The 24,659-nt window shown below is 42.4% G+C and overlaps 2 protein-coding genes across 3 annotated transcripts; one reads left to right on the top strand and one right to left on the bottom strand.

The window, feature by feature from the left end:
* The first annotated feature begins 9,310 nt into the window (after positions 1-9,310).
* On the top strand, positions 9,311-17,716 carry cilp (cartilage intermediate layer protein, nucleotide pyrophosphohydrolase). 2 transcript variants are annotated; one of them, XM_036980686.1, is made up of 9 exons: positions 9,311-9,543; positions 11,374-11,475; positions 12,830-12,895; positions 13,161-13,430; positions 13,599-13,796; positions 13,968-14,282; positions 14,377-14,485; positions 14,597-14,754; positions 14,938-17,716. In XM_036980686.1, the coding sequence occupies exons 2-9, from the start codon at positions 11,415-11,417 to the stop codon at positions 17,286-17,288; spliced, it is 3,528 nt and encodes a 1,175-aa protein (XP_036836581.1). In that variant the 5' UTR covers positions 9,311-9,543; positions 11,374-11,414; the 3' UTR covers positions 17,289-17,716. The 2 variants fall into 2 exon arrangements, with proteins under 2 accessions (XP_036836581.1, XP_021462875.2); XM_021607200.2 differs by lacking the exon at positions 12,830-12,895.
* A 1,772-nt stretch (positions 17,717-19,488) lies between these two features.
* On the bottom strand, positions 19,489-24,133 carry LOC110526326 (eukaryotic translation initiation factor 3 subunit J-A). Its single transcript, XM_021607199.2, has 8 exons — positions 23,974-24,133; positions 23,736-23,827; positions 22,320-22,371; positions 21,995-22,086; positions 21,806-21,914; positions 21,459-21,635; positions 21,133-21,206; positions 19,489-20,896 (listed from the first exon to the last, which is right to left on the bottom strand). The coding sequence occupies exons 1-8, from the start codon at positions 23,993-23,995 to the stop codon at positions 20,765-20,767; spliced, it is 750 nt and encodes a 249-aa protein (XP_021462874.1). The 5' UTR covers positions 23,996-24,133; the 3' UTR covers positions 19,489-20,764.
* Between the last annotated feature and the right edge of the window lie 526 nt (positions 24,134-24,659).

The following is a 24,659-nucleotide window of genomic DNA, read 5'->3' as shown; positions in this document are numbered from 1 at the left end:
ACCCATTACTGAAATGGTTGTTCCAGTTTAAATGGTTTAAGTAGTCAACAAACTTTCCTAGTCCTGACAGTTATTCTACATGCAGGTTGTGGGTGACTAAACATTCCAACTGTTGGATATCCTAACTGGCTGGATTTCAATAGGAATTACATAGCACTTTGGGTTAGGGTAAAATGAGGCCATCAAAGTATGGTCTTATCACATATGTATTGTCGTAGTTACATTTGTATGATAGCATTCGCCTAGGTACTCACTTGGTGAAAGCCACAGACCTTTAGAAGGATAATCTGATAACTATGTCTCTGTCACTAACATAGTCATTGGTGGTAAGTCTACAATTCACTCGAAAAAAGAAAAGGCACCGTGGGAAATATGCAAATTAGGCGTTTACACCATACAGTGTTAAAACACCCAAAAACAATTTACAGTAGCATTGCAGATGTTAATTTCTTACACTAATACGTTTTAAGTGTTCAAATGAGTTGAATGGGGAACACTGCAACGGAGTTAAATATTTAACACTATTAAAACACAGGAACTTGGCCTTCAAAAGGTTCTTTGTCAACAAAGCGCAATTGGATTGAATCCCGGCCCAAAAGTGTCTGAGGAATTGTTGCTTCATTGTTGGCCCTTGTCATGAACATACTAATCTATATAGATTGTAAATAATCTTTTTAGAAAGTGTTTCCTTAATGATGTGCCTATGATAGTGGTTATCCCTGTGTTAGAGCGCTTCCATCACTTTACACAGACTGCCCTGTAATAACAGTTATTGTTCCACATTAAAACATTGGCCAAAGCCTTCTGACAACATTCACCAATCTTCTGTTTCATTATGTGTGCTGCCTTGCCAGGGAAGCCAGTTAAAAAGCTATAAGTGCTTTGTTCTTTGACGATTCCGGACCGTCTTTTATTGTCGCATTTTAGTGTGAGAGCACTGTGTACATATCACTTTTTATTTCGGTCGGTAATTGTTTTCCTTTCAGTGTTATTTTCTCTGGTACGGTGATTTTATTTTTTGTATCTAAAGGAGTCTTGAAACACATTCAATTGTAGGGATGCCAACTATAACAGTATCGTAAACCTCATCCACCACAATCTTTATGTCATTGTCTTTGTGCTCATATTTTCAGGCTCAGATCACCAGCATTAAGCTGGAGACGCAGTGGGCCCTGAGAGAGAGAGAGGGAGAGAGGGAGAGGGAGAGAGGGAGAGAGAGAGAGAGAGAGAGAGGGAGAGAGAGAGAGTGAGAAGGAGAGAGGGAGAGGGAGAGAGGGAGAGAGAGAGAGAGACACACACACACACACACATATATTTGATAGGGTGCTCCCTCCAGACCAGGTTTCATAAGGACCTGTGAGAGTGAGTCATCTGATTAAGGGAACAGGGTTCACAATGCTCTCTGAGGGGATCCCTCTCTTTCCTGCTTACTCAAGGCTCTTTCAAGCCTAGATGGGGCTCTAGATGGAGCCATTCGCGACCCTCTCCCATTTCTTCAAACTGTCTAAAGCTCCTGTCTTTAGCGGTCTTGGAATGGAGACAGAGTAAAGGGTTAGTCATGGTGCAGGTTGTGTTCTCTGTGTTCTCTCAGAAATCAAATGTTTTTTTTCCATTATTATTTTATTGATATATGAGTTACAGTTGTCCTAAAGATAATACACATTTTAAATGTATGCATCGCTGCTCTGGGATCTGATTTTCCTTTCTTCCCTGCTTCTAACTGAGGAAAGTCTTTCTGAGGGCTTCAGAATGCAAGTGTTATTTTCATATCTGTAAGGAATAGGATCAAATAAAAAAACATGCAGTATGAGAAACCTGTGCAATGTTCTAAATTCAAGAAAACATATTTTCTCAGTTTTTCTTCTCCGGAGTGAGTCAATCTCTCCTGACCTTTAGCTCGAGGCCTGGGGGGTCTCTGGCAAACAAGAGCGTGCAAAAGATGGATGACCTTGTCCTGCTGATTTCATGAAGCACATACCATCCGTCTTTCAGATCACCCGCATGTTTTTAATCTGGCCATCCATTCTACATGCCTCCTACATGGTTTGTAGCTGTGAGCCAGGCCCGGGCTGGCTAGCACCATAGAGGATGTGCCTGAGCCTTTACTTGTGGTCTTTAAATGATGTGTGGGTGCATGTGTTACTCGCGTGGGAAAGTGAAACATATGTCCTCAACTACATGTGCTCAGGTAAAGAGTCTTTATAGTGGTGTAAGTGGAACTAGGTTTGCACTTAGTGGTGTGCGTGCATGCCAATGAGTGCACCGTAAATCCTTTGTGATGTTTGCTGAAGAGATCACGCAACCTGTAGGAGAGCAGATGTGACCTACACTTCTGTTTCCTACACAGCTGTGGACGGGGATCTCTGGCGCATGAAGAGTTGACGTGCTTAGGTCCACAGTTGGCTCGGGAATACTAGGTCTTTAATGATTTTAACCTTAGATACTAGGGTCCAATAATGTATTTCACCTGAAATCTGAAAGTCACAATGAGACCCACTTGCACTGGGATAGTAGAGGCTAAATCAGATGAGGTTTTTATGTTTTTTTTTATATCTTGAATCAATCATTGTTTAGCCCTAGGAGGTTTCCTTTTTCACAGTCAAATAGTTTCCTTTCTGACTCCTGTTTTCTATTTCATCACACCTTTTTACTGCTTTCAATTCATATGACATTGTTTTTCGCCTGATCCTTTTGAAAGGCTTACACTAAATGACATCTTCGAAACGTTATTACCCTATTATTACGTAATAAGTGCTGACATACACATTTTTAAGCAATTATTTTTTCCTTGCTTTAAATAAAAGCACCTTGTTCAACCTGAGAGAAATCTTGAAAGATCCGATGGACTGTTGTCAAAGACCAGTCCCACTTCATCACATGGCAGTTGGGAGAGTCTGCCCTCTCAACCCTGTCTCCGCTCAGCTCTTAAATATGCTCGTCTCTCAGCGGCACACAGACTTGTCCCAACTGTTGGGTTCCAGCAAGCAGGCAAAAACGTTGTTTTATAGGTCTGTCAGTGTTCATAGCAGGTGTTGATTTAGTCTGAAACGAGGATGATCGTGTACGAGCCAAGATAATGTTATTCAGTGTTTAGTGAAACGGCCAAGAGACGACTTATCCAGTGGCACACATCATCTTGGCGTACTTGTGAATGTGTGGATGACGTTTGAAATCAAACATGAGTCTGCTGGGCCTAGAGTGTAACGTTCATCTTCGTCCTCCGCAGCGTGGTAAGTGTCCATCATTTAATAAAGCAAAATGAATACTGAACAAAAACAATAAACAACAAACGAACAGTCCCGTAAGGTGAATGACAAAAACACTAAACAGGAAATATAATCACCCACAACTCAAAAAGTGAAACCAGGCTACCTAAATATGGTTCTCAATCAGGGACAACGATAAACAGCTGCCTCTGATTGAGAACCATACCAGGCCAAACACAGAAATCCCAAAACATAGAAAAATGAACATAGACAACCCACCCAACTCACACCCTGACCACACTAAAACAAAGACATAATAAAAGAACTAAGGTCAGAACGTGACATAGAGTGTGAAGCTGAACCTTCCCATCCATTGGCTTTTCACTTTCTAATCTGCAAACCAGTGGGAAGACTACAAAGAACACAATGAGAAAAACATTCACAGTTGGAGACGTTGTCCGCTGACATTACTGACGTCATTTCTGTAGCCTACATCCATCCATTTCCTTCCGAGAGTTAAACGCACGCACATTGACAACCGCAAATGGCGATGTCTTTCTGAGCATGTTAGGGAGAAGAAGAAACTCTTTCTCCTCCTCCATGTCCTCCTCCCGGGATGCGGGCCCCTAACGACAGAAACAGAAGCTGCTCTGGTGGAGTCATTAAGCCCAGGTTCCCCATGAACCCCCCCGGTCCACACTGATACAAACCACTGGAGTCTCCTGTCTGCTCTGGTTAGGTATGGTTTCAATTCCACAACGCTTCAGGGAGACGTACTGTTGATGCTTGGCTGGGCCTCAGCAGAACTAGATCTTGGAGGTGAATATCACTGTGAAAATAGGGTCCGGCTGTAAATTGAAGAAACTATTGCAGAAATGTATTACTTGAACAGTTTTTGATTATATCGCTCTTATCATGGGAAAATTAGTCATCTCTTAATGTCTTTATGTAAAATCAGGAGTCATGAATCATGTTTTGGTTCATAAATCCAGGTCGCAGACAGTTTATCCTTCACCATGCTGCCAGATTTGATTTCTAATCTGATTATCTTGTTGTCATTTATACTTAGGCAATTGTATGGAAGCCATATCATTTCCCATCCAGATTATGGTTTTCTTGGCCCCAAAACAAAGCATACAGACCAATTTTCAATTAGTCTATTTCCATCCTGCCATAACAGAAACAATATTTGCTCTCATACTGTTGTTGGAACACTTCTTTATCAGGAACTGTATAGCTGCAGGAATTATCCCAGCCATTGACTTCTACATAATGACTTTATACATACAGACAGTGAGATAATGACTGTCGCCCTGCTAAACCAGAACAACATAAAACAACAAATAAAACTGGACACAGCTTGGGGAAACTGGACAGTGTTGTCTGGTGTCATTATATACATGACCTGTCTGGAGTCCAACTAAGGGACAGCCCATGTGGGGCATGGTGTCCTATGCCCCAGACTGTTGCCTGGAAACGTTGCGTGTTTGCTTATGTTTGTTGTCCTTCTCACACTTCCTTTCCCCTCCAGCCCGTCCTCCTTATTTAGTGAGAAAGAACTGCCTTTGAAGACCGACAGAATGTCATAAAGTTATCCCCTCTTAACAGCCTGTAAATTGTACAGTTAGTAAAATACACCTTAGAAAATGGCTGTCTGCCTGTTTTAGCTGGCAGTACAGTGGCATGGGAAATGTGGTAGGTAGCTAGGTGACTGATGGGGGCATGTCATGCAGCCCTGTGTGAGTCCATCTAAGACCACCACTGTTAAGGGCATAATGCTCTGTAAGGTCCTCTTCCTTCAGGTCCAAGCTTACTGCAATCCAAAAATGCATCACCACACCACAGGATACATTCATAATGTTAAATAACACATTATGTTTTATACGTTGAAACAAGCATTCCATATAAACACACCATGTGAAGTCCACCAAGCTACTGTACTGGTCTGTGCCTGCCATAGCATTTTTCTGCTAATTAATGGTCCCTCCTCTGTATTTCTCTTTCATTACTGGCTATCAGTGAAAAGTACAGGAGAGTTAAGGAATCCAGTGGTACACTGTCTGGAAAGAGCTTCAGCTCCCTGTGGACCATGTGTCTGGCTCAGAGCCACACTCCAAACTACTTACTGATTTCACTATTCTAATGACCTCACACCAAACCAAATCACTGCACAGGAAATGCAATAATTGGTGGCTGGTAAACATGAGGTAAGATTGAGCTTAAGGACGGTGCAGGCTTTTCCATTTGGACATGGCTCTCTGGGCCAATCCGTGGGAACTTCCTTTTCGGCTTCAACGAGCTTTGGTCTGCATCTGTTTATTTGACATAATCTATAATCTATCAATGTCAACATCTAAAACCAGCGGTGAACATCAAACACAAAGCTGCCATTAATATCAGTATTTGTCAGTGAGGTTATATAAAGAACAACATGCAGCAAAATAGCTGTGGTATCTCTCTGTCACTTCACCTGGGTGTAAGACGACAGAACTGGTGTCCATTTGATCAGAACTCCAGTTCAGTCGTTATGCCAGAGGGTGATGTGGCATCCATCCACTCCTCCTGCTGTGCACAGCGCCCCTTGTAATTTACACGATGAGGTAAGTTAATGAGGGTCGTGTGGAAAACCATCAGACTGAGAACTGTCCAGGACCGTTTAGTAGAGTCACGCTGACCAGGTATTTTTAGTAGGTCTCCTCAGTTCCTAAAAATGCCAGTCTACCAACCAGCCTTTTCAACCAAGGGGATGAAATGATTGACTTCATCAATCTCAGAAAACACATGACAAAACCTCATGTCCTTTTACTGATCACCAATAATTGACGAGTAAACGCAATGATTGCATGATGGAAACATAATTTCATAAGAACCCTATAAAGTTAAACCCTGTAAACCCTATAAAGTTGTTTATGAATATAAATGACGAATGTGAACACTACTGCCATTCCATTTCCAATATTGCGCAGGCCTGTGTCTCAGAGGCGCTTCAAAACCTGCTATAATGTGATTGAGAAGATAGGGTTAAACGTCTCATACAGGATCCCTGATGATGGTCAACATTAATCTCTATTAAGGGTGAATGTTTGGTTTCACAGTGATTTAGTAGATGATGAAGAGTGAGTGACAGAATGACGACTTGTATAAATATAACCTTTTATTGGGCTTTGAGCTAATGTTCCCATAATTACATTATCTGAAATTAATGAGATTGTCTCTATGAAAATATTTTTTTTATATTGGATTTGAAGGTTCATTTATCTTGTTTAAAGACATCGTGAGTATCTTAAATTTTCATTACGTAAAGGCACAAACTCGATAAATTGGATTCAGCTGTTTCACACTGTGCTCAGGTGTTAAGTGACGGGTTTCGGATGTCGACAGTGCAGGGTAGTCTGGTGGTGAGAGGGATGTTAGTAGAATGGGATTCACATGATTAAACCGATGAGGAGCTATTCTGTTCTGACCCACCTTCTCGCAAATGGTCAATCAATGTATGAATGTGTCCACTCCACTGGTTGAATAATGTCAAGTTGAATGTTGTCCTACTCGTATATAGTAGCAGCAGACTACAAAAATTGGTAAGTACTTATGTTTACATTCATCATTATAATCAGAGAATTCTTAGTTAACCTTAACCTCCGTTCAGAATCTAAGCAGTCACATCTTCTCTCCAAACTAGCTAGATGTGGGATCGCTATGACCACAAGTTGGGCTACACATGTAGCTGTAGTTTCTATATTTTAGTGCCATCATAAGTCAGTGTATTGCTGTTGGCACGCCATTACTGAAAATCCCAAAGACACTGTTTATCAACAGATCAAAGTCTGGATAAATGAACACTAATAACAAAGGGCATGAGTCTGTGTGTTTACTGTCATAATGTGGGGTCGTTCATAATAACTGTTTTCATGGCCTCTAATCTAAACTGTTGATGGGAGCAGCTTCAGAGAAATGTTACTGTGTGTTGATGTTGCACAACAAATGGGATGAAGCCATTGTAATTACCAATTCACATTAGAGGCTATTGCTGGCATTTCAACTGGGGACCACCAATATAATCGTTTAGGAATGGGTGGGTTGTGTTCTTGTCTGTGTTGGAAGGTCTTTGACTCTCTTTCTCACTAAACTGACATGGACCTACTCCAATAGAAGGGCAGGAAATACCAGATTATTCATCTCATCAGGTGGTTAAAGATGGAATCCGTAGTAGGGTGAACCAGCTCCACTGGCCACCCCACCACAGTTATTGTTTTTGTTGATGAGCTGAGGAGCGTTGCGCAGCATCTTTCGCGCGTGCAATGATGTCAGAGGGAAAAAACAGTGTTGGTTGTTTGCAGTAACTCCTTTGTTGTTATAATATCCCAAACGGACGTGGCAGTTTCACCACTAACCCTTATCACTAGTGGGGGTTGACCTATATGGACAGGGGTAAATTGAAATGTTCCTTGCAGAATAAATATGAAAAGCACATGCATAACCATGGTAGCAATTGAAAGGGAACAGCATGTTTATATTTGGTTAGAATATATATTTTTGGGGGGGTAAAAATAAAATACAAAAAAGAACGGGAACAGTTTAGAGATTATTGGTAAAATGATTAGACCAAAGGTGAGGACACGAAAGTACACATGACAAGACTGAATTCAAACATTACACTGTTGATTTTGTGCATGTTACATTTGCTGTACTTTTTGCCGCATTTGCTGATAACGACATGTGAAAATACTCTGGATACATTCAGTAACATATTTTATTTATTTATTTTTATTTCACCTTTATTTAACTAGTTGAGAACAAGTTCTCATTTGCAACTGCGACCTGGCCAATATAAAGCATAGCAGTGTGAACAGACAACACAGAGTTACACATGGAGTAAACAATTAACAAGTCAATAACACAGTAGAAAAAAAGAGAGTCTATATACATTGTGTGCAAAGGGCATGAGGAGGTAGGTGAATAATTAAAATTTTGCAGATTAACACTGGAGTGATAAATGATCAGATGGTCATGTACAGGTAGAGATATTGGTGTGCAAAAGAGCAGAAAAGTAAATAAATATAAACAGTATGGGGATGAGGTAGGTAAAATTGGGTGGGCTATTTACCGATAGACTATGTACAGCTGCAGCGATCGGTTAGAAATAAAAATAAATAAATAAAATATGTTACTGAATGTATCCAGAGTATTTTCACATGTCGTTATCAGCAAATGCGGCAAAAAGTACAGCAAATGTAACATGCACAAAATCAACAGTGTAATGTTTGAATTCAGTCTTGTCATGTGTACTTTCGTGTCCTCACCTTTGGTCTAATCATTTTACCAATAATCTCTAAACTGTTCCCGTTCTTTTTTTGCTCAGATAGCTGATGTTTGAAGTTGGTGAGGGAGATAAAAGTCTCCAACTTCAGCGATTTTTGCAATTCGTCAATTCCAGTCACAGGCAGCAGAGAACTGGAACGAAAGGCGGCCAAATGAGGTGTTGGCTTTAGGGATGATCAGTGAGATACACCTGCTGGAGCGCGTGCTACGGGTGGGTGTTGCCATCGTGACCAGTGAACTGAGATAAGGCGGAGCTTTACCTAGCATGGACTTGTAGATGACCTGGAGCCAGTGGGTCTGGCGACGAATATGTAGCGAGGGCCAGCCGACTAGAGCATACAGGTCGCAGTGGTGGGTGGTATAAGGTGCTTTAGTAACAAAACGGATGGCACTGTGATAAACATAGTAAAACCATTCCTGAAAAATGTGGGGTAGGTGCAACATAGGACAACAAAATGACAAGGGTTTGAGTAGGGCGACTAACTGGTGTCTCCAAGTGGTTACACCTCTCCAAAGTGTGTGAAGCGCAGACCCAGAGCTCTGACGTCATGTATAGCATGTTACTGTAAAGATACTGCATTCCAATTTAGTCATTTATCAGTGCCCAAACCTGCCATTTTCAACCCGCAGACTGGTAGAAGTGTAAAGGGCAACGGATTCCAGCTTTAACTAGGTTCCATGTCCACTTAAAATGATGACCCATCTGACTGAGGTCAACTCTCCCCTATGTCTATGTCTAGACCTGGGTATCCTCATCTATAGACACAGAGGTACAGCAGAAGGTTACAGTAAGCCCCCGACCTTCCCAGAAGCAGCAGCAGAGAGTGGGCTCAGTCATACTTGTGGTCTCCAGTCTTCACGCTCTCAGCTGGCTTCCTGTGAATAGCACGGAGCCGAACCCTGGGCTCTGCACTGAGCTGTATAAGAGAGAGCAGCAGGACAGTCAGCACAGACACAGCACCCTGCATACAGGGAGGAGAGAGACTACTCAACACTACTATACAGAGGTACTCACAGGGTAAGACTGAGATCCATAGTCGCCTTCTCTTTCCCTCTCGTTCCCTGTTGACCCATCTTTGAACTTTACTGTTAACGTTGTTCTTTCAACAGACAGATTTTTTATAGATGATTTGGGGGTGCTGAATGCGAGTTCAGCTTCTGTTCTTTGAGTGTTGGTTTATTGATGATATAAAACTGCTCAATAGATGCACATTTGTGAGTTCAGACATTTCATAAAATAATGAAAGACATTCTCATTAGTCTGTGTGAACTTGAAAGACAGTTTGACGTATTGACGGACAATAGGTATCAGCTTGTATGTGTGTAGCTATGAGTGTTTGTGTGTGATTGTGAAGGAGGTAGCCTGTTCATGGTAATAAGTAAAAGTATGTGCGTGGCTTTTCTTGGGATATCGTGTGTGTGTGTGTGTGTGTGTGTGTGTGTGTGTGTGTGTGTGTGTGTGTGTGTGTGTCGGTGTGTGTGTCGGTGTGTGTGTGTGTGTCGGTGTGCCGGTGTGTGTGTGTCGGTGTGTGTGTGTGTGTGTGTGTGTGTCGGGGTGTGTGTGTCGGTGTGTGTGTCGGTGTGTGTGTGTGTGTGTCGGTGTGCCGGTGTGCCGGTGTGCACGCGTGTGTGCCGGTGTGTGTGTTTTCTATTTGGCTTGTGTAGCCCTGTGCTTGGTCAATGGATGCAGAAACGTTTTAGTGTTCCCTTGACACCAAGTGATGGCTAGCACAGATGTGTCATTTGAGAGGGCTTCTGCACATCCATAATGTTCTTTCATTCTGTATGTTTCTGCACCCTCCTCTAGTGTCCCTCCTATAGACCTCAAAGCGTGAGAAGGATAAAATAGTGATTATTGTTTTATTTGACAAATCTGTCATTCTGCTGACCCTCGCTACATATTCATTGCCAAACCCACTGGCTCCAGGTCATCTATTAGTCTTTGCTAGGTAAAGCCCCGCCTTATCTCAGCTCACCGGTCACCATAGCAACACCCACCCGTAGCACACGCTCCAGCAGGTATATTTCAAAGCCAACACCTCCTTTGGCTGCCTTTCCTTCCCGTTTTCTGCTGCCAATGACTGGAACGAATTGCAAAAATCACTGAAGCTGGAGACTTCTATCTCCCTCACTAACTTTAAGCATCAGCTGTCAGAGCAGCTTATCGATTACTGTACCTAGCCCATCTGTAAATAGCACACCCAACTACCTCATCACCATATTGTTATTGATTTACCTCCCTAACCTTACTACATTTGTAAACACTGTACATAGATTTTTCTATTCTGTTACTGACTGTGCGTTTGTTTATCCCATGTGTAACTCTGTGTTGTTTTGGTCGCACTGCTTTGCTTTATCTTGGCCAGGTCATAGTTGTAAATGAGAACTTGTTCTCAACAGGCCTACCTGATTAAGTAGAGGTGAAATAAAAAAATACATTTAACCACCAATATACTGTATGTTTTTTAAATTACTGTTGTTCTCCTCAGTGAAAAAATGCATTTAATTACTGTCACCGGGGTGTAGATCAGTGGAGGCTGGTGGGAGGAGTTATAGGAGGACTGTCTCATTGTAATGGCTGGAATGCCATTCATGGAACAGAGTGGAACGTAGTTTCCATATGTTTGATACCTTTCCATTTATTCCATTCCAGCCATTATAATGAGCCCATCCTCTTATAGCTCCTCCCTACAGCTTCTTCTAATATTCCATCCAGGGAATCATATGCAATAGAAAATAAAAGCATTTCATTTAATACTGTGGAACACAAAGTTACACTTTACTGTTTTTGTTTGCGATAATCTGCCAGCAATGATTCTGGATAAGTATTTACATTTTCCCTCTACAGGAGTTGCTGGAGGACTATTCTTTGTGTTGTTGAGTGCCAGGATGTGCTGCCTATCAACATGGGCTCTCCTCCTAGCTCTGGGAGTCACCACTACAGCACAAGGTTGGTCTTCATTAGCAGTTACTATTTACATTTTCCTTACTATCCCCAACACACACACACCCCTAACATGTACACACACACACCCCTAACACACACACACCCCTAACACACACACACCCCTAACACACACACACACACACACACACACACACACACACACACACACACACACACACACACACACACACACACACACACACACACACACACACACACACACACACACACACACACACACACACACACACACACACACACACACACACACACACACACACACACACACACACAGCTCGGTTTGGGAGTTGTAACTCCATAATTCATTCACAAGCCACAGCTCGGGAATTGTAACTATTATTTCAACTGGAAAACTTGTACATTTTTTCCAACATGTGTCAAAACGTAAACCAGGATGATATCCTGTATGTGGAAATTCGATTATCATTGATCATTTCATTATAAAGTTGAGTGTATTATCTAATGTGAATTTGAGAAGTCAGAACAGAGGTCTCCTTTGGACATAGATAGCAGCCTGGTGATCTTCTGACTCTGCAGAAGCCTGTGCTCCTTATTCTCCCAAACCATTAGTAAACAGAGGCATATTGTTGCATGTCCCCATTACGGATTCTGCTCTACAACCTTAAGTAGGCGGGATATGTATAAGCACCAGGCTAAGGAGACACCTGTCTGCAATTGGCCACACAAGTACGTGCCAGTAGCATGCTTATACTGAGCCCCAATGTGAACTCAGAACGATTATAGCGTTTGGTGGGTGCTGTAAATGTAATGGTCTGGGAAAAGTCCAAATATGCATTATGTAACACTGTACACTACAAATGTCAAATTACACAGCAAGCAGAATGAATAATGAGTATCAATCTCTTGGTTTCAGTGACATTACAGTACAAAGCAGTTGATTGTTTGCAGCTGAGAGTAACGATGGGACATAAATGGAAAATAAATAAACTCTTGTAGCCTTTTCACTGTTGGTTCACAACATATTTCCTCGACCACTTTGAAATGCTATTGGCAGCTTCATGTGTCGGAGCAATTCATTTCATTTCCAAAGTACACAGGGCAAATCACCAGAAAGAGATTAGTGTGGCACAACATGAAGTTAAAGTCAAACTCGTAATGTTCTGTTCCATGACTCAGAGTATAGTTGAACGATTTGAAAGATACAGATTCTTTCCCATTGCTTTCCGGGTGGTCAGACTACTCTAGGAAGAAATAGCCAGAGGTTTGGTCTGTTTGGTCCGAGGTTTGGCCAGTCTGGTCAGCATTAAGGCATTGGTCAGTGATGTCACAACAGGTCAATCATGAGTCATCATGAGGTGTGTGTGATGTTTTACAGGAACATGGAGGAGTGACAGTTTGAGAGTTGCGAGACAAAACAACCCTGCAGTGTACCACTCTGAAGGTAACATTTAACATCCCAAAATACATCTCTTTACACAATTGTCACGACTGTGGCTTTAAGTCCGGATTTTGCCTTTAAGTCTGGTTAATGTCTATGTAACAATATGGTATGAAGAACTATAACTTTCAGAATTACAGCCCATGTTTACAGCAGCAGAGAAAAGAGCTAAAAAAATGTAATGCCATTGTTTTATGGCCAAAGAGGAAACACTGTAACATCTGTAACATTCTGAAGTAGTATTCATTGTGCGACATTCTGTGTCCAGATAACTATGAGTGGAGCACTTGGTTCAACGTGGACCACCCTGGAGGTCGAGGAGACTATGAGCAGTTGGATGCTATCCGTTTCTACTACCGTGCGCGGGTGTGTGACGCCCCCCGGGCTCTGGAGGCTCGCACCACTGACTGGATCCCCGCTCGCAACACGGGGGAGAAGACTCATGCAGACCCTACCCTGGGCTTCTGGTGCGCCAACGCTGAGCAGGCCCCTGGCCGCAACTGCTCCAACTACGCTGTGCGCTTCCTGTGCCCCAAAGGTGTGGCTGGGAGCCTAACTTTAATACAGTTGAGAAGTAGCTACTGTATTATGTCAAATAAAACTGTTCTATAATAGTGAAAGCCATCATTTATCCTCCAAGCAATATTTCTAGCTACTGCAATTCTATCTGTCTTTTGTAATGGAGTGAAAACCTATTTTCAATCAGGCAACACTGGGTCAGAAGGCATACAGGATGCCTGGGGTCCTTGGTCAGACTGGAGTCATTGCTCTGCCAAGTGTGGTCTGGTGGCAATGCAGGTGCGCTCCAGGAAATGCCAGTCCCAGCCTAAGCAGTGGGATGAGCAGTGCAGCGGACCTACAGTGGAGGGTAGAGCCTGCAAAGGACCTGAATGCCCTGGGACTGGTGAGTCGCTATCAACATCTCCATTACAGATATTAAATATGATAGAAACCTCTGTAATGTCACAGTACTATTTGCATACCATTTGCATTTTATTCTAGAAATGGTCATAGCTAAACCAATTGACAAAGTCCATGTCTGACATGTTAAACTGTGTTGCTGCTGCTGTTCCAGGTTGCACACTGCACTGTGAGATGGGTAGGGTGAATGCGGAGTGTGACACCTGTATGTGTCAGGACCACATTGTACTGGGCTCTGTCCGCAGCGCTGGAGGTCTCCCTGCCCCAGGGGCCACCATCCTCCGCTTCGGCCCCAGCTCCAAACTCCTCACCATCACCGACCACAATGGACACTTTCGCGTCCCAGGGATCTGTCCCGACGGCAACGCCACACTGACCGTCCAGCTGCGGAATCACGCCCCTCACACTGTCATCGTGCCCCACAGCACCGAAAGCACCTCTGTCCTCAGTATCATGCTGAATAGAGCAGGTAAAATGGCCACACCCCAAAAAAAATGAAAGCTGTCATTGTTACATTTCTCTGTTTTTACATTGGTCTCAGACACTGTAATGTGATCCCTCAGAGAAGCTCCATGTGGTGAAGAACCCTGAGAACAAGGCCAGAAGAGAGGGCCAGACAGCTGCTCTCTGCTGCAAAGTGGGTGGATTACCAGAGCCAGAAGATTACCAGTGGTAAGCCAAGGGATCTGTAATGACAGCTTGGAAAATGTTATATATTTACCATATCAAAATCAAACAGTATTGGCTGGGTATAGTGTTCAACAGTCATCTGTGACTCGGTAGGTTTCACAACGGCAGCCTGCTGGACAGGAAGCAGCTGAACTATGACAGCACGCTGGTCTTAAGAAACCTGAGCATGGAGCAGACTGGGGAGTACTACTGCAGGGCCAGCAACCAGGCTGGGGCCATCAAGTCCAAACCAGCCGTAGTCACAGTCTTAGGTCTGATCACAAAGCACCCCGGTTGATATTCACACATTCCTATTTACTATGTGAACAGCCATTAGCATGACATGATCAGTCAATGATCAGAGGGAGAATGAAAGGGTATTGATTTTCTCATAAAATAATTGATTGTAAATCTTTTCATGTGTTGGTCTGTTTTCTACCCCTTTCTCCTCACAGGTAAAGATCAACCTTCATGTAACCCAAAACCCGAATCCTACCTTATTCGCTTACCTCATGACTGCTATCAAAACAGCTCCGACTCACTCTATTACGATGTAGGAAAGTGCCACTCAGGGACTTGTGCAGGACAGCTGGACAATGGAATCAGGTGCAAAGACTCAGTGGCATACTGCTGTGGGGTGGCAAAGATGGAGGAGAAACAACTGAAATGCCAGGGCTATGAGCTCCCCACCATGGTGGTGACCGAATGTGGCTGCCAGAAGTGTGTGGAGACCAAAGTCATTGTGCGTGGGCGGGCTGTGGCCGCAGACACTGGGGAGCCCATGAGATTTGGTCACGTCTACATCAATGGAGCCAGAGTCAGCCGCACAGGCTACAAAGGCACCTTCTCCATCCAGGTCCCCGATGACACTGAGAGGCTGGTGATGACCTTTGTGGACAACATGGATAAGTTCGTCAACACCACCAAGGTTCTTCCATTCAACACCAAAGGGGGCGCCGTATACCATGAGATCAAGCTTTTGAGGAAGAAGGAACCAGTGACCATCAGCTCAACAGAGCTCAACACTCTTCAGCTGGGAGAGGTGGAGGGCCAGGATCCTATTGCTGAGATCCAGATCCCACCCAACTCCTTCTACAAGCAGAGTGGAGAAGTATTTGTGGGTAATGTGAAGGCTAGCATCACTTTTCTGGACGCTAGAGACGTGTCCACAGCAGCAGCCGCACAGAGTGACCTCAACTTCATAGGAGATGAGGGTGACACCTTGCCCCTGAGAACATACGGTATGTTCTCAGTTGACTTCAGGGACGAGGAGGCCGGAGAACCACTGAACGCCGGAGAGGTGAAGGTGAAAATGGATTCAACACAGGTGAAAATGCCCGAGCACCTGGACACCATGAAGCTGTGGTCCTTGAACCCCGACACAGGCATGTGGGAGGAAGAGGGGAGCTTCCAGATGGAGAAGAAGCAACGTGGTAAAAGGGAAGAGAGGACCTTCCTCATTGGGAACATGGAGATCAGAGAGAGGAGGCTGTTTAACCTGGACGTCCCAGAAAACAGGAGGTGTTACATCAAGGTGCGAAGCTTCCGCAGCGATCGCTTCATGCCCAGTGAGCAGGTAGACGGAGTGGTGGTGACCCTGATCAACATGGAGCCCACTGCAGGTTACTCCTCCAACCCTCGTGCCTGGGGACGCTTTGACAGCGTCATCACTGGCCCCAATGGTGCCTGTCTGCCTGCCTTCTGCGACGACCAGAAACCTGACGCATATTCTGCCCACGTCATGGCCAACATGGGAGGAGAAGAACTCGAGGCAGTCCCATCTGCTCCCAAGTTTAACCCCAACATCATTGGAGTCCCTCAGCCGTACCTGGGCAAGCTGAACTACAGACGGTCAGACCACAATGACCCCAGGTTAAAGAAGACAGCCTTCAGCATCAATGTGGCCAAGCCCAGCCCAAACACAGCTGAAGAGCTCAACGGACCTGTGTACTCATTTGACCAACTGAAAGAGTGTGAGGAAGCCCCATTTACTGCAGGCCACTTCCGCTTCACCAGAGTGGAGGGAGATCGCTACGACTACAACACAGTGCCTTTCAACGAAGACGATCCTATGAGCTGGACAGAAGACTACCTGAGCTGGTGGCCCAAGCCCATGGAGTACCGAGCCTGCTATGTCAAGGTCAAGATCAATGGTCCCCATGAGATCAACATGCGCTCCCGAAACCAGGGCGGCACTCACCCCAAGACCGTTGGCCAACTGTATGGCCTCCGCGACACCCGCAGCATCCGCGACATGGACCAGTCCACCATCTCTGCTGTGTGTCTGGAGTTCAAGTGCAGCGGCATGCTCTATGACCAGGACCGAGTGGACCGCACTCTGGTGAAGGTGATCCCTCAGGGCAGCTGTAAGAGGGACAATGTTAACTCCATGCTTCAAGAGTACCTGGTTAATCACCTGCCTCTAGCCGTCAACAACGACACCAATGAGTTCACAATGCTGGCACCACTGGACCCTCTGGGCCACAACTATGGCATCTACACAGTGACAGACCAGGACCCCCGCACTGCCAAAGAAATAGCACTGGGACGCTGCTTTGATGGCACCTCTGACGGTACTTCCCGTGTCATGAAGAGCAACGAGGGAGTGGCACTTACCTTTACCTGTGGCAACCGTGAGGTGACCCGTCAAAGCGTGTTCCAGGCTCTGCAGAACTCCCCCGGGCAGTCTCCGGCGAGGGCAGTGAGGGATGGCCGAGGCAGGAAGCAGAGAGCAGGAGCCAACGCACTCCGCAACAGCCGTAGACGCAGTACTCGGAATCCCACTGCCACACGCACCTCAGGCTAAAGCACAGCACTACAGATCAGGGTCTCCACATCACAATCACATTAGACATGTTGGCAAATTAATAAAGAAAGTGGGTATTGGTGATGGGATTCACATTTATATTTTAGCCCTTCAGTAAAGATACCCAAGTTTTTTGTCTTCATTATGTACTGTTTGAATAACATTTGATTTGTTATTGAACTATGTTTTTTGATTGTAAGGTAAAATTTGTTCAGTTATGAATTTATGGTTATCTATAACACAGGTATCTCCCAGAGAACAGTTGGTGGAGATTTTAACTGCAAATATTGTATTGTCTTCACCTGTACTGTGATGAATATTTACTACTTGAAATTGTAAATAATGGGATATTTATTACACATGCCATTCAAGATTGTAACCAGTGATTAAGAAACCACGCCCCAAATAAAACAAGAACAACCCTAGAACATGTTGGATTGCTGATTCACTTAAACGTAGACAAATCTTTGTTGGCTCACATTCACAACATACAGTTGAAGTTGGAAGTTTACATACATTTAGGTTGGAGTAATTAAAACTTGTTTTTCAACCACTCCATACATTTCTTGTTAACAAACTATAGTTTTGGCAAGTCGTTTAGGATATCTACTTTGTGCATGACATAAGTAATTTTTCCAACAATTGTTTACAGACATTATTTCACTTCTAACTCACTGTATCACAATTCCAGTGGGTCAGAAGTTTACATACACTAATGTTGACTGTGCCTTTAAACAGCTTGGAAAATTCCAGAAAATGATGTCATGGCTTTAGAAGCTTCTGATAGGCTAATTGACATTATGAGAGTCAATTGGAGGTGTACCTGTGGATGTATTTCAAGGCCTACCTTCAGACTCTTTGCTTGATATCATGGGAAAATCAAAAGAAATCAGCCAAGACCTCAGAAAAAAAGTCTGGTTCATCCTTGGGAGCAATTTCCAAACACCTGAAGGGTCCACTTTCATCTGTACAAACAATAGTACTCAAGTATAAACACCATGGGTCCACGCAGCCGTCATACCGCTCAGGAAAGAGATGCGTTCTGTCTCCTAGAGATGAACGTACTTTGGTGAGAAAAGTGCAAATCAATCCCAGAACAGCAGCAAAGGACCTTGTGAAGATGCTGGAGGAAACAGGTACAAAAGTATCTATATCCACAGTAAAACAAGTCCTATATCGACAACCTGAAAGGCCTCTCAGCAAGGGAGAAGCCACTGCTCCAAAACCGCCATAAAAAAGCCACAGCTACGGTTTGCAACTGCACATGGGGACAAAGACTGTAGTTTTTGGAGAAATGTCCTCTGGTCTGATGAAACAAAAATATAACTGTTTGGCCATAATGACCGTCGTTATGTTTGGAGGAAAAAGGGAGAGGCTTGCAAGCCGAAGAACACCATCCCAACCTTGAAGCACGGTGGGGGCAGCATCATGTTGTGGGGGTGCTTTGCTGCAGGAGGGACTGGTGCACTTCACAAAATACATGGCATCATGAGGGGAAATTATGTGGATATATTGAAGCAACATCTCAAGACATCAGTTAGGAAGTTAAAGCTTGGTCGCAAATGGGTCTTCCAAATGGACAATGACCCCAAGCATACTTCCAAAGTTGTGGCAAAATGGCTTAAAGACAACAACGTCAAGGTACTGGAGTGGCCATCACAAAGCCCTGACCTCAATCCTATAGAAGATTTGTGGGCAGAACTGAAAAAGCATGTGCGAACAAGGAGGCCTACAAACCTGAATCAGTTTCACCAGCTCTGTCAGGAGGAATGGGCCAAAATTCATCCAACTTGTGGGAAGCTTGTGGAAGGCTACCCGAAATGTTTGACCTTAGTTAAACAATTTAAAGGCAATGCTACCAAATACTAATTGAGTGTATGTAAACTTCTGACCCACTGGGAATGTGATGAAATAAAAGCTTAAATAAATCAGTCGCTCTACTATTATTCTGACATTTAACATTCTTAAAATAAAGTGGTGATCCTAACTGACCTAAAACAGGGAATGTTTACTCGGATTAAATGTCAGGAATTGTGAAAAACTGAGTTAATGTATTTGGCTAAGGTGTATGTAAACTTCCAACTACAACTGTAGCTGACATTGTAAAGTGCACACTGCGGACAAGCTACTTCTAATCAACTCAAGCCATAACACAACTGTCAGTGAACTCAGGTTAATAAAAAAAAGTAGAGAAATTGAATAATTTATCCTTTCGACCAGTGATTTTATTAAATTAGATGCATATAAAACACTGAAGAGCTGGTCATCTTTTACAGTATATTGTACACCACATCCAATTTCCTTAACAATTTGAAAACTATCAAATGTTAGAAAATAGGAATAAACATGTCCCTTTCTACCATTATGAAGACAATAAGGTCAGCCCATAATCCCCCTCCTTGTCTCACTTGATACAAGCCTGCAGAAGCAATGTTAAGGAGACCAGTTGTGTGAACTTGCTAGATCACAATTATATCTGCATTAGTAACAATTGATGAGCAAATTTCATTCGTCATGCACAAAAAAAAATACCTAAAATCCCTCTTGCTTCAACTGTTCAAGGATATTCCACAGACGTATCCAGAGGATGGCCATGAGGTTTGGTCACATCTATCGCAAAATGAATTAGGCTTGGGCTGTATACCGTATACATTTGAAACAGTTTGATTTTCAATACAACTGCTTAGAACCATCTTAGACATGCCAAATAAATTATCTCCAGCTATGCATTGGGTTTACTAACACACTAGATCAGTGGTTCGCTTGCAAGATCAAGCTTCTTGGTTACAGCAGAGACAATCAAGATCCTCCTGGATAAATCCCTGCTGCTTAAATGTGTTTTGTGCATTCAGGACCAGTATGATGGTATGAAAATCTGGATAGCGCCCAACTAAAATGCATTACACTTGTCTATCCATTTTTACAGTGAATGCATAAGCCCCCTGTAAAATCTCAAACTACTAAACATGTAGTGTCAGTTTCAAAGCACGAACAATGAAACTTTTGATGGATAAAGATAACATGTGTATTTGGCAACCGTTATAGATACTATATACTTTCCTGTAAGAAACCCATCGACAGGTAAAGTGAAATATCTATATTTATAGACATTCTGGGTGAAATTATTTGCATAGAATCTAATTTGTTTAGATGTCACTGCAGTAGCAACTAGAATTTGACATGAGCATATAATTTCTCTAAATCAAAAATGTGCTCTACATATCACAAAGTATTTTTCACTGTGTTTTTGTATCTTTATGAAGTTTGGAGGCTGAATGAGAGAAAAGGCAATTTCATTATGTATTAACAGAAGTGTTGGTACTGGATGCTCCCTGTATAGTCCCTCGGATCATTGAAGCAAAATGAAAGGGCGACACATTGTTCAGGTTTTTCCAGGATGACACTGGATAGCATGAGAAGTACAGCTGCATTTCTGAGGGTTAAAGGGTGAAAAGGCAGTGGGGATATAGCCGTCGTCACATGAAGTCATCATAGTCTTGGGTGTAGCCACCATCGAATTCTCCATAGTCTGCAAGGTCATCTTTCCCCTTGGCTTTCATACCGCCACCAAGTACAGCTCCTTTCTTCTTCTTTTTGCCTTTGATTGCCTGTGGAACCAAAACTAAACTTAAACCATTTGTGCAAATAAATTGAATTGAGTGAATATTCATGTAAATGGCGCAACCAGGGTGCAAGTTAGTTGCTTGAGCTGAGACCAATGAAAAGCAATATGGAGGTACTGGTAGAGGGCTCCCTCCACTGACCGTAAAGAGATCTACAATTCACGAAGAAAACTCTAGAAGATGACATAATTTTTGTTGATCGTGAATAAGAAACAACTTACCTTTTCTTGCTTCTGTTTTTCATTAAGTAGCACTGTCAGGGAAGAGCTGATTTTCTTTAAGTCTTCAACTTCCACTGTGTAGAAAACAGGACATTTAGTTTAGACAAGTTAATACGTTATAACAACGGTTGAGCCTGAACGTTAGTGAACTCCAAATATGTCAAGTCAAACCATTATTGAATGGCTTATGTATATATACACATATCTCAACATGAGGTATTTATAACATGTGGTTTGGCATTTGTTTTAAAGTAATAAGTTAAGTGCACAAGACTAAAACACACTGAATAATAAATAATGTACCACATGTAGGATGTTGAACTCACATGAAATACAGAGCTCCCGAAACAGTGACTCCAAGAAGCTTGAATAATGCACAGATTTTTCATACTGTAATATTTTCACTTTCAGCAGCTTTTCAAACTCTGTGAAGTCCTCTTTAGAAGATGGGCACATGGCATCAATTCCAGAAACATTGTTTGTGGTACTACCCCCTGACATTCCTGAAATGACAAGGACAAAAACTAATGAGAACACACAATAACAGTATGGCTGGCTAGTGGGTACACATTAAAATGTATGTTTCATGTATCAGGGAAACATTTTAAAAAATCTGGGAAAATTACATCCTTGATATCTGGGTTAAACCTGACAGGATACTCCAGGATCTTACCAAAAGCCTCTTTTGCCAGCTCCAAGTCAGCTTCCTCCTGCATCTTCTGGACTTTCAACTTTTCTGCTAGCTGTTGTTCGGGTGTAAGCTCTTCCTCCTCCTCCTCCAACTATCAACAAGAAAAAAGTAAAGGCATGAGAGAGAAAATATTCAGATCTGTAAAGTTACTCCAACATTTCCAAAACTCACTTTCTTTTTTAGCTCTTGTTGCTTTTTCCTTAGCCGGTTTTCTTTCTCCTTAATTTTTTCGGCCAGTTTTTTCTTCTCAGACACTTTGGCCTCTGAAACAAAAAAAGAATGTTACAGCAAACCTCGAACAAAAACCACCATCAAATCAAGTTGAAATTATACATAATTTAAGCAGGTACTTGATAATAAAAGACAAGGCAGCCAGTACGATGCAGGAACATTTTTGTGATATTTTCACAAAAATATATACAGGTATGTGCATATTACAACAGGCTGCAGCCGCTACTTTCTCAAACCATTGGTTGGAAATTGTATATTTCTTCACCAGCTTTCTTTGCCTCTGCTTTCTTCTCTTCCTCTTCATCATCCCAGTTATCCTACAGAGAGAGAATTGACAGGAATGAGTCAAATGATGTGACTACATAATACTGGGTAGTTAAGTGGTTGGTTCTGGGACTTGTCTAGAGTAGGACTTTAATTAATTTTCTAGGAAATTCACTAGATTGAGGTTACGAGACCAACTGCATTATCAAACATCAGAAGACAAGTCAGAACCAGTCACAGCCACCTCATTATCACAAAAAGTGGTTATGTAAAGCCTTTCAACCAATATTTGGCAAATGTGTCATATTCCCTTATTAGGGCCTCAATGGATAAAACAAGTACCTAGCTCAAGCCTTATCCAAAAACACACAAGAACGTTTCTCTCGGTGTAGGCTGTGATTGTAAATAACAATGTGTTTTTAACTGACTTGGCTAGTTAAATAAATGTTACATAAAAATAAAAAAATGTAGGCCTACTGTACTGATTAAGTTTTTCTTTGAGAACATGAAAACACCATACGACTTGAACACTACCTATATTCCACAGAAACTATGGTCAACAATTGAAACTGCTTTGCTAGCCTTTTCCACAGCTGAATGATCCCACAGTAACGCTATACATTCGGATGACTTTCTAGACAAATGGTGAAAATGAATCAACGGGAAAAGTCTGTTGAATATTCTCGAAAATACACTTTACTTGTAGCATATGTCAGAGTTGGAAGCATCGAGTAGTAAGGCTCAATTTCAATCATCTGATGTCATCAGGGCAGAATAATGACGTTGGCAACTAACGTTAGCCAGCTAGTTTACATGCAAGTGTCTGTTAAATGTATAACACAAACAGAGCCTTGAACGGACTTGAATGACTAATCGCAGTCAGATTATGATTAATGTTTATCTTAAAACTGGCCAGTCAACACATTATTTCAGACCTAACTAGCTAAATTAGCTCCTAACCTAAAAAGCTAGTTCAGTAGCTAACGTTAGCTAGTTAACTTAACGTTACATGTCAGTAACGTTACACCATTGAATCTCCAACTCAGAAAACAAATATACACTGTAGCTTCTAACTAGTCAAAAAAAACATAGCTAACGTAGACCAATTCAAAAACAAGTGCCCGATAATGAGTCTCAGCTCGAACCAGGAGACTCGCTGACAGTTTTCACATGTGCGGCCTCACAGCTTGTACAATATCGAGCTAGCCAATATATATCTGTTACCGTTAGCTAACTAGCTAGTAGAACGTGGATAATGCTATGCTAGTTGGCGGCTAGCTAGCCAGCCAGCTAATGTCCAGACTAACTAGCAGGGCGTGTTGTGTTCGACTCAACTAATGGGTTAATTATGACCTGAAAGTCAGGTGTAAGATGTCCTTCATCATGTAACTAGCTAGCTAGTTAGTTGTTTGGTTACCTTCACATCTTCATCTTCGTCTTCGCCTTCCCATTTGTCCAGCACTACCGCCTTTTTGATCGGCGCGACGTCCAGCTCGAAGTTGTCAGCGTCTATAAATACATATTATAATGGTAACTAACCGTTATCTTGAACGTTCAAAACGATATGATAGCTAATATCAATCACAGTGTTATCCATCTTTCACAATCCCCAAAATATAGCTGTCGCACGATATCATTTCTAACTTTGTTCTCACCCCAATCGTCGGCATCCGCCATCTTGGCTATGTGTGTGTGTGCGGGTTTGACAGAACTCTGAACTGAAAGCGGCAAAGCAGATGGAGAAAGTAGACGAGGCTTTACCGCTCTGTAATGCTAGGAGTTGCTGCACTCTTCTTTTTTTTCAAGAAAGGAAAGCCCCTTCATGGAAGAGTATGCCTTTTATTGAGTTTAAAAAAAAATCGCACTGTACCTCAATCTTACATGTTAATCTTTAATATAAAATATTTAATTAAAGGCACAATCTGTCATTTCATCACCATAACCCTGCCAATTTGGTTAGGAAACTTAGGTGAAGTTGTGAGATGACTGACAGCTCGATATTAAACATATTTTTCAGTTAAACATTTTGATTACAAAAATATCAAATTAAAATGAATACAATGTAGAAGTTCTTTATTAGCAACATATTTATGCCTGAGTATTCACACAAAACAAAACTCACAGCAATTACAATACATGGAATAAATACCCCAAAAATATTTGCAATGAGAGTGTTATATAGGCTAGATTATTTTTGTGTTACAGAAATATTGGAAAGGAGTCTACTGGGCTACTTATAAACCATTAACACACCCTTTATAAAGTACACCATGTAAATTGTTGCCAAAATACTTTACAGATAGACAAGGATTTAAAAACATAATAATGCTCAAATAATAGA

Source organism: Oncorhynchus mykiss, chromosome 6, assembly GCF_013265735.2.
Source record: "Oncorhynchus mykiss isolate Arlee chromosome 6, USDA_OmykA_1.1, whole genome shotgun sequence".
Lineage (NCBI taxonomy): Eukaryota > Metazoa > Chordata > Actinopteri > Salmoniformes > Salmonidae > Oncorhynchus > Oncorhynchus mykiss.
The sequence above is the reverse complement of the archived record's forward strand: the minus strand, read 5'-3'. Positions and strand labels throughout refer to the sequence as shown.